Raw genomic sequence first — 10,945 nt, forward strand, 5'->3', positions numbered from 1 at the left:
ACATGTATGAAATGTCGTAATTCCTACAGCGTTCACCTGATTTGGATGTAAATACCCTCAAATAAAAGCTGACAGTCTGCAGTTAAAGCACATCTTGTTCGTTTCATTTGGAATCCATTGTGGTGGTGCATAGGGTCAAAAATGTTAGAATTGTGTCGATGTCCCAATATTTGTGGACCTGACTGTATATGAGTGGTAGTGATTTTAACATAAGGCGTGAAACTCTGCATTGCTACTGGGATATAACCTGTAAGTGTAATAAAACAACATGTCTGTAAATGCAGTTTTTTCCATGTTCTAAGAGACGTTAACATACTACATGATTCTGTTCCAGATATTTATTTTTTAAATAAAAGCGTTCCATCAAATAATAATAATAAAAACACAATATGTCTGTTCAGTAGTTGACAAAGCCAAAGTGTTATATAAATGCAAGTTCGTTTACGATTAAAATCAATGAAAATTTATGAGGTTATAATTGCAGTTGAACAACAAAAACCTCAATGCACAGCATATTTAAGCCTTTATGTCCATAGTGTGCATGAAAAACTGTCTGTTCAAAGTACAAAAGTATCTTGGATTAAATATTAGCCAGTCAGTTTTTACTGAAACAATAAAACAATAAAAAAATTAGTAGTTGGTAAAACCTATACCACAACACATGATCTTTTTGAATGTCTAAAGCTTTCTTTCTTTAGCAAATTGTAAGGATGAATTAGAAATGATATGTCTGTAGTATCCATGGATCCATGCAGAACTGCATAAATTAGACACTACCTCTTTTTCATACACGCACGTACACACACCACCCCTTTTTATGTGGTCGTGATCAAAGTACAAACCAGCCTGAGGATTCTGAACGTAGCTTACCGAGGGGAGAAGAGCTGTTTTGATAAGTCTACAGGTATTTCAATTTTTGTTTTTTCATTGAGTTAATTAAAGATTGTTAAATTGTTGGTGCTATGTTTCATTGTATTCTGAGACTTTTTACAAATGATTAATAACAAAGGAAGAAGGACTACATGTAAAACTCTTATTCTTGGTATTGCAATTATATTTGCAGAGATTATGCTGCGAAATGGTTAATTTTGTTTAGATGAATACTCTTTGTTATTTTCGAATAGTGTTGTCTTCTGGTATGAATAACAATAATTCAAAAGCATTTGCTAAAATGTGATACATGTGATTCTTTGAATTTTTAGAACCTCAGGACCATTCAACATGGAAGGACTATTTCTTAAACCTCTGCTCAGAAGAATCACTACTTTGCTTTTCCAACACACTGCAATTGTACTTCTCCTGACACTCGTTTGCATAGGTAGCATTTACACATATATCAGCAAATAGACAATTTAACTGTTAAGGTTTGATTCTTGGAAACCGAAAGCAAGAAAACTGCCAAACTGTATAACTGCTGACTCCACCCACTATTTTTATTTATCAACTAAAATGACTTATTAAACAGGACAACAAGCACATTTTGAAGTTAATTTAAAATATAGTTCCTTTTTTCAGGACATTCACAGATCAGTCCTTCTGAGCCATTAATAGCAGTGGCTGGTGATGACGTTGTTTTGCCGTGCCAGCTGGAACCTCCTGTGGATGCTGTTCAGATGACAATCGAGTGGGGAAAACCTGACCTGAACCCCAGATTTGTGTTTGTGCGGCACAATGGACAGGAACTTCAGACTGACCAAAACACAGCCTACAAGGGAAGAGTGTCTCTGTCCATCGATAAGCTAAAGCACGGAGATGTTTCACTAAAGCTGTCCAAAGTGAAAATCTCTGATAGTGGAAGATACAGATGTTACATTCCACAACAGAGTAAAGAATATTTTGTTGAGCTTCTTGTTGGTAAGTAAATAAATTACATTATTATATTATATTATCTCATACATTATATTCATGTTCATTTGTATTATTGCAATCACAGACTAGCTTTATATGGAGGACCACAAGGGCCACACACATCAAAATTAATAATTCTGTGCTTAAATAATGAATTGTAAGTAAAGTAAGTAAAACGTTATTTATATAGCACCTTTCAAGATAAAAATCATGAAGTGCTTCACAGAAGCTAAAACCTAAAAATAAAAATCAAGCAAGTTTAAAAAGATGAGTTTTTAGCTGTTTTTTAAAAGCGACCACTGAGTCCACAGATCTCAGGCTCAAAGGGAGAGAGTTCCACAATCTGGGGGCCAGAGTTACAAAAGCTTTGTCGCCTTTTGTTTTCAGCCTCGTGTGTTGGACAGCCAGCAAGCCCTGGTCACATGACCTCAGGGACCTGCTGGGAATGTATGGATGTAAAAGTTCACTTATATATGTTGGTGCTAGTCCATGCAGAGCCCTGAAAGTCAAGGTCAAAACCTTAAACTGGATTCTGAATTTAACGGGGAGCCAGTGGAGCTGAATCAGCAGGGGTGTGACATGCGAAAACTTGGAGGACTTGGTCAGACGCTTTGCAGCAGCATTCTGAACAACTTGCAGATGCTCCAAAGAGGCTTTACATGAACAAGTAAACAAAGAATTACAGTAATCCAGACGAGATGAAACAAATGCATGAATGACAATTTCTAATTCGGAGCACGATGCAATGGGACTCAGCTTAGCAATGTTTCTCAAGTGATAAAAACAGGAGCGAACCAGAGATTTTACATGGGAATCCAAAGTCAGAGTTGAGTCAATACTAACATCAAGGCTCCTGATAGACAGTTTTGCAAATGTAGCAAGTGGACCCAAGTTTTCCATAACACTAGGTACAAAATTTTTAGGAGCACAAACAAGAACTTCAGTCTTCTCCTAATTTAGTTGAAGAAAGTTTCCAGCCATCCAACATCTAGTGGAGTCTATGCACTTAAGCAAAATCTGTAGCTTGGTAACATCATGGGGCTTAAAGGAGATATATAACTGAACATCATCTGCATAGCAGTGATACGAAATGTCCTTAAAAGTGCTCAATAAGTGTTGAAGAGGAAGTAAATACAGCAAGAACAATAAAGGCCCCAAAACTGATAGGCAAGAAAAGTAGAAGAGGAACTGTACTTAGAGGTAGCCACAGAAAAGGATCGTTCATGCAAATAGGATTCAAACCAGTCCAAAGAAGCCCCTGATATACCCACCCAGTGTGTCACCCTATCTAGCAGAATATGATGGTCCACAGTATCAAAGGCAGAGGTCAGGTCCAACATCAACAGAACGGAGCATTCTCCTGCATCACATGTCATCAAAATGTCGTTGGAGACTCTAAGAAGTGTAGTTTCAGTAGAGTGAGCTCTACGAAAGCCAGATTGGAATTTATCCAGAATGCTGTATTCATCTAGAACAGCTATGAGCTGCTTAGCCACAACCTTTTCTGAAATCTTAGCAGTAGAATAAATTCTGCATTTGCAAATTCATTTTGAAATTCCACATTAAAAAATGATTTTCAGAATGTTTTTAAAAACACAATTTAAAATGGTGATTCGACTCCTCACTTTAAAATCCATTTCCCTTTCCTGTTCTCTTAAGTATCATAAAGTAATGTGGTAACAGCTGGCATCCATCTGGACTGACATGTTTACTGTCAGCATTTTAATCGCTAGTTTAAAGTCTGTAGATTGGCACCCAAAGTTAAGGCAGTTTATCGGAGACATGGACCAAAGTGATGCACAGCAAATTAACATGCAGTAAAATAAATAAATAAAAGCAGTAAGAATAAAAAACAAAGTAATTAAAAATATTAAAAGGAATGATACAGTACTTTAACTGACAGTAAGAATTAAAAACACTATGATTATGAACATAAAAATGGGGTCACATTAAGAACAATTAAGAACATTAAGAACATTATTTGATATAGAGGTTGTTGTACTGCGTCATTGTTTTTAACGGTTCTTTCTAGCTCAAACCAACAACATATTTTATTGCCTAAGAGTTTTAGTGCTTAAACCAGCAACTAAATGTTAAAGTTAGTGAGTTAGTGAGTAAGAAATAAATAAATAAACAAAGCAGTCCGTGAGTACACAGCAACATAGAGTGTAACACAAAATAGACATGAATCACAACGTCCTGACTGACAAACCCCTCTAACCAACTAATGTGGGCTTTACAATTTATGATTCAAAACAAAACAAAAAAATAAACAAATAAATTTGAAACAAGTGCTTTCAACTACAGTTCCCTTATCAGAAGGGGTCAATAGTGTTCCACATGTTTGATTTGGCTGATTTTTATACCAGAGGCCTTTGTTGATGCAGTCCCAAAGAGATTTATGCCTCCATTGGATCAAACAGGGACTTGGATCAAAACGGGACATCAACCAGAGTTTCACTTGTCAGGCAAATGTACACATTAATACACTAGGGACTAGTGGTGCAACGGATCACGGTTGATCCGAAATCCGAATCGATCCCACTCCACGGTTCGGTACGCACGTGATCCGAAGATTCGAAAAAGAAAAAAAAAAGTATGCGTATGGTGCGCGCGGTCAGTCTGTCAAGCGGTAGTTATGGTCAGCGCTAGCGGTCCAAGTGAGGAGCAGAGGAGTTTGCGGCATTTAAGCAGCCCTTTACTGCCCAGTCCGACCGGGCTAAAGCTATTACAAAAGCTAATGTGGTGTTTAGCTGCAGACAGGAGGCCGTCGTCTGTTGTGCAAAACAAGGGGTTTAAACTGTGATGAACGTGCTTGAGCCACGCTATGATATCTCGTTGCGCGTCCACTTCAGTGACAAGATCCTTCCAAGCATGTATGAGCAGGAAAAGTTTAAAGTTATGGCTGAACTGTCCCAGGCATCTTCTGTTGCTCAAACTACAAATGGGTGGAGCTCCAGCGCTACGGAAAGCCACGTGACCGTGACCGCTCGTCATATCACAGCGGAGTGGTAGATACAAAGCCCTGCACTGCCCTATAGATTACATTAGATTAGATGAAACTTTATTTATCCCTCGGGTGGGTTCAAACTGAAATTCAGTTTCCAGTAGCACCGACAGAAGTTACAGAAATATGCCAAATATACACATTTATAAATGCAGAGAAAACAAAAGGGATAAATAGAATAATGGTCCATAATGTCCATATTGCACCTTAATTTGTTTTTATATAAGTGCGTGGAATCAGTCTTCAGTTCAATGATTTTAATAGGCAAAAAATACTTAAATAAGTAAATGGCGAGTGGAATTTTTGTCTTTTTTTTCTATTTTTGCTGATCCGAAAATTGATCCGATCCGTGACTTTAAAACCGTGATCCGATCCGAACCGTGAGATTTTTGATCCGTTGCACCACTACTAGGGACAGTACTTCAGCCCAGTATCACAGCAAAATAGAGTGTGTAATAGACATGCCAATCCACCATGTCCATTTCACAGTTTGCCTCTCCAAAACTTGAAATGTACTGTCATGCAGAAGTTGCAATAGGCTGCAGTAACAGCAGATGGAGATATTTGATTTCAGGCCAACATGAAAATAATCACGAGTAAGCATTTATACAGACAAAAACAATGTTGACAATACATGATGAGGATGATCATTTTCTTGAGGTAAAAGTATTTTAGTTTAACTATGTGGTTACACAAAGGTTTAAATATGTACTTTTTAAATGCTACCAACATGTGCCACCTGTAAGAGATTATTTCTGTAAATATCGATTTATAGAAAAATCATTCATTTAGTTTAAGTATCGGATGAGTCATTGATGAAATAACTCTTTTTTCTTTTTGTCATCAGGTGCTTCCTCCCAACCCAGTGCCAAGTTAGCAGGACTCGATAAAGCAAGCAGTGGAGTGATGCTGGACTGTAAGTCTGCAGGCTGGTATCCAGAGCCTGAAGTAATATGGATGGATGGTGATGGAAACCTCCTCTCTGCTGGACCTACGGAAGCACTCAGAGGTCCTGATGACCTCTATACTGTCAGCAGCAGAGTAACTGTAGAAAAGAGACAAAACAACAACATCACCTGCAGAGTCCAACAGAAAAACATCAACCAGAGCAGAGAGACACACATATATGTTCCAGGTAGAAGAAAAACATTTAATTAAATAAATAAAATCCTGTTAAAGGAAATGAAGGATTGTTGTGCTTTTAAAATATGCGTGTTTCTATTGTTTCAGATGATTTCTTCATGGCTCCAGCAAGCTGTGTTGTTCCTGTCACCTTTAATGTGATTTTCTGCCTCATATTTGTTCTTGCAGTCGCTATTTTTATGTGGAAAAACAGTGAGTCAATAACATATTTGATTTATTTATACATTCATTTCATGTCAAAGTCTGAGAAACTGTGCTATTTTGAACTAAATACATGTAAAAAAAAAAAAATGGATATGTTTAATTTTAATTTGTTTTTTTTTTCCCACAGAGATGAAAGCTCCTACCACAGAATGTCAGTCTTTCCTGGAAGATTTGGGCAACAAAAATGGAAAACTTGATGAAGAGTTAAAAGCGTGTGTGGAAAAACAAAATAATGCAGTACAGAAGATGACTGATGTTCTAAAGGAGATTTTGACTCAAATAAAGGAGCAGAAAGAACAATTTATCAGCCAAACAAAGGAGGCAGAAAGACTGGCTACGGAGAATGAGGAGAAGATTAGATTAGTTGAAAATGATCCTGCAGTAAAGGGAGATAAAGCAAAGGGATACTTAAAACTAAAAGAAATCATGATCGATGTCAAAGGGGAAATAGATAAGGTAAAACAAAATAATCAAAAGTTTGGACTTAATACAGACAAGCTAATAAAGTATATAAATAAGGAGGCTTCTAGAACGACACAACAGAAAGAAGAATTGGAGAAAAACTTAGTGCAAATAAAAAGACAAATGGAGGAGATAGAGAGTAAGAGAAATGAGATCCAATCCAAGTTTAAGAATCTGCGCAAAAATAATAGAAATGTCAAAATTATTAGGCGGGGCCAAAAAAATTGTTTAAATGACACAGTAGTGTAACTGACACTGTAAATTAAAAAAGTCTGAAATTTAAAAGGACTGTGAGAAGATATATATATTTTCATTTGGGATTTGAATACAGTTAGTGAGGAAGATGACCTGGTTTGGAAGAATAGCACAGAAGAATAGCTAGAAGTGGGATAAATTAAATTGTGATAATATGAAAAGGCAGTTAAAATATTGTTCTTGTGAATGTGTGTACAAATAGTGTGAATGTTGATGACTTTTAGTCTTTTAATGCTTTTTGATGGTTTTTCCATGTTGTTTTTTATAAATGTTGTGTTGTACATTTCAGTGTGACATTGGTTACTTATAGTTGTGTATGTGAGAATTTTACAAATTCAAATTAATGGTTCCGTGTAAAACTACAGATGTACTCACTTTTTAAATTTGTTATATCTTGATTATTCAAATGTGTCCTGATGACTTAAGCTTGAAAAAATAAATTCATATAACTTATTGAAGAAAGGGTCCCATTTTAAGTGATTATCAAAAGAAAGGTCATGCAACTTCTTGTTATTTCAACCTCAGATTCCTTGCCCTTGACTCATTTTCTGTGAAGAATATACGATAACACTTTATCGCAATGTACCAATTACGTACACAAACGAGTCACTAAGGGTGGAGGTGCTGTGTCCCTTCACTGTGTCGTTCTACTGCATGGCCTGATGTTACAATATGTTTTCAGAAATCAAGGTCTTTTGCTTTAATTGTTTATTTGATCAATCATGTCATAGTTTTTGTCAAGACCTTTTTTTATATAATATAGCAGGTAAATGAAACCCAACGTTTGCTGAGCAACCACAATATGAACAAAATGTAGCCCACAGTATTTTTACCTGTCTTCAAACCATGAAGTCACCTGCTATTTGTTATTTAAAAAGGCAACCAGGTGACTGATATGTCAAAAAGATCAGAAAGTGATGCCGGTTTTAAAATAAAAATACCAAATGGGCATTTCAAAAGAGAAATTTTAAATTACAATTTAAAAAACAAAACAATATGTTCATTTTAATATTCAAAAAGTCTTCACTTTTATTTAGAAAGTAAGTATTTAACTATTATTGCATTATTGTAGGTTGTGGTTTTGTTCAATGTTTAAGATGATGGTGATCTGCAAATGGTGTTCAGAGCTCCAGGGCAGGTTAGGTTCAACCACACCGGGTAAAGGTGGGGATCATATGGATCTGAGTGCCATAACTGTAAATATATTAAATACAGAGATCACACAGACATTGACAGGTAGACAATAACAGGAAGAAGGTCAAAGAAGGTTAAAACAAAATCTAACAACAAAAACAGAAAAAATAGAAAACTACTTACAGTGATTTCTACTCAGCCTTGAATGTAAATGAAGTACCTTTAACTGAGAGGTTGGTAACACAATTCTGTCATTCATATGTGTTTATGGTCAGCATACAGGAGTTTTTAGTGTAAATGGCCTGTATTTGTATAGCGCTTTACTAGTCCCTAAGGACCCCAAAGCACTTTACACATCCAGTCATCCACCCATTCACACACTGGTGATGGTAAGCTACATTGTAGCCACAGCTGCCCTGGGGCGCACTGACAGAGGCAAGGCTGCCGGACACTGGCGCCCCCGGGCCCTCTGCCCACCACCAGTAGGCAACGGGTGAAGGACACAACGACCAAGACTATTTAAGCCAGGGCCCGAACCGGCAACCTTCCGATTACAAGGCAACCTCCCAACTCTTGAGCCACGATCACTCGATCGTCATAAAATATAGACAAGTTGTGAAAAACAGTCTCTATTACAAGTTGATAAAAACAAGCAAATACATAAAACATCTTTCTCTAAACACAAATACTGAGTGGTGTGACATGACGCAATGTTAAGTTAGTTTTCCACCTTATTGCCATTTTTTGTTTTGTTTGGGATTTTTTGTTTGTTTGTTTGTTTTGTTTATCAAGGAATGATTTTTTTCTCTTCTTTTTTCAGGGGAATTCTTTTGCTTATTTTTTGAGTACTTGTTCTCACTGAAATGCTCTGAGATTGCTTTGTATGATTAGATTCTGCACATGAAATAAAATTGCTATCTTGCTCTCTTTTTTGTATTTCCTCCTTCAGCCTCTCTATCAACTAAAAGAAATAGAAGTAGTTAAAAAGACAATGTGAGGCATGTTTGACTTTATTTACATTATATTATAGTCTGGTAATTTATTCATTTATATTAAATCGTAGGGTCGACCTAATTCTGAGAGGTTTAATGTACATATGTTCAGTCGTATAGTGTGCATGCGAGATTCAGATGTAACAGCCAGAGTGCTACTTAACTTTAGTGAAATGTGGTTATTTTAAAGGTACATGTCATTTAGTTAAGGGGGAAAAAAAGCTCAAAATGAAGACTCTGCTGTTCCTCCTGTTTCAAAGGACAATTAATAATATTAGTTCTTTGTGTAATGGTAGTTCATATGTGTACTACTTCTATCATAATCAAGCATATAGCTGTAGCAAAACTAAGGGAAAATAATCTTGTATTAAACTGGACCAACACATTCTCATCCCAATACATAATAAAGCCACAACTGTGACAATTTGTTACACGTTGGGAGGTATGGGAGCGTGTTGGAATGAATCTATAAATGTGTTTTACATATGACATGATTTTCATGTCACACATTTTTTTTAAATCTATTATACTGTATTATAATCTATTTTTTCATCTATTTTTAATCTATTATGTTTTTATTATGTTTATATGTAAAGAAGACAAAAGAAAAGGAAGACCAAACATTAGCTTTAGTTTAGCAGAAGTTTAAACATCAAAGGTTTGTTCATCATAATTATTTATGTGCATGGTTATGGAGACTTTGGATGTCTAGAGGACTTTCAGTAAACTGCATCTGTTTTTTGTTATGTTTTTTTTTTCTATTTTAAAATGTGCTGATTTTCTTAAATTTTACCTGTGGTATATATTCCCTAGATAATAAACATTAAGAAGACCAAAACTAAACATTTTAAAGTTAACAGAAAATAAACTGAATTTATACAGAAACAAAAAAATAATCAAGCATGACATATTCAAATGGCACTTTAATGTTTTTCATCACATTTTATTAATACACACGCACTATACTATACACACGGTTGCTGTGCACACCTGGCTGCAGGTCTCCCACTGCTCAACATAACCAACAACAACAACCACTAATGACAAAAGCACAGCTTTTTACACTGGTGAGGCATTTTTGCAGATGCTGCACAGGTTCATCCATCTCTCACCTGCAGGAGCATCGCAGACCACGCCTTGTCAGAGAAGCCTTTAGTGAAACAGTTCAACCATTCTCCCTTTTTAGACGTAGTATAGGTCCATTTAGCGAAATGGGGAAAAAAATGTTTCAGCAAACATGGCAGGTTTTTCTTTCAAAGTTTGTCAGCATCAGTGGAAAACTGTTTTGACATATTTTGAGGCTGTTAATTGTTTACAGATATTCTGTTCATTTTAAAGGACGGGCTACCTGCAACATGTACGTCAGCCTGTGAATTTAATACTGGTTTACTATTATTCTGTGCATTGTTTTTAAATTGCTTCTGCATTCAGGGCTTTCATCCTTTTTCTTTTTTTGTACTTTGTGCAGAAGTCTGCTATTTTTAACTCAAGAGTTTATTGATGATTTTTTTGTTTTTACAATAGGCAGAAAATATATCTTTTTGATTGTAATGATGATGATACTAGTAATGTAAATCCTTGGGAAAACCTTTTTAGAATTTTTTTAATGTTCTTCTGGATGTTTATTTATATTTATACTCAAATTTGTTAATTTGTTGGGGCAACAAATTATGCAAAATATTTGCACAAATTAATGAAATTCAGAAAGGAATTATATTGTATGCACAATAAAAAATACATTTCAAAAAAGTTTAGTGAGTGCAGCTAAAACCTGGCCAGGAAATGGACACTTTAAGAGCACTGCCAGGCTCCGTAGATACCTATCAATGATTTACACAGTGTAATGAAATCATGGGTGAGGTAAGTAGTTGTTGGTTTGTTTGTTTTAATGTTATCTCAA

The 10,945-nt window shown here is 35.8% G+C and overlaps 1 protein-coding gene across 1 annotated transcript; it reads left to right on the top strand.

Moving 5' to 3' along the window:
• Positions 1-669: 669 nt before the first annotated feature.
• On the top strand, positions 670-7,445 carry LOC116321508 (butyrophilin subfamily 3 member A2-like). Its single transcript, XM_039608176.1, has 6 exons — positions 670-904; positions 1,203-1,318; positions 1,516-1,854; positions 5,703-5,990; positions 6,086-6,190; positions 6,330-7,445. The coding sequence occupies exons 2-6, from the start codon at positions 1,222-1,224 to the stop codon at positions 6,911-6,913; spliced, it is 1,413 nt and encodes a 470-aa protein (XP_039464110.1). The 5' UTR covers positions 670-904; positions 1,203-1,221; the 3' UTR covers positions 6,914-7,445.
• Positions 7,446-10,945: the final 3,500 nt, after the last annotated feature.

The sequence above is a fragment of the Oreochromis aureus genome, linkage group 3 (genome assembly GCF_013358895.1).
Source record: "Oreochromis aureus strain Israel breed Guangdong linkage group 3, ZZ_aureus, whole genome shotgun sequence".
NCBI lineage: Eukaryota > Metazoa > Chordata > Actinopteri > Cichliformes > Cichlidae > Oreochromis > Oreochromis aureus.

Excerpts from the sequence above, each read along its gene's own strand:
- LOC116321508 (XM_039608176.1), top strand. The coding sequence starts at position 1,222 with ATGGAAGGACTATTTCTTAAACCTCTGCTCAGAAGAATCACTACTTTG. Across the intron at positions 1,855-5,702 it reads TTTTGTTGAGCTTCTTGTTG|GTGCTTCCTCCCAACCCAGT; the intron begins GTAAGTAAATAA and ends TTTTGTCATCAG. Across the intron at positions 5,991-6,085 it reads GACACACATATATGTTCCAG|ATGATTTCTTCATGGCTCCA; the intron begins GTAGAAGAAAAA and ends CTATTGTTTCAG.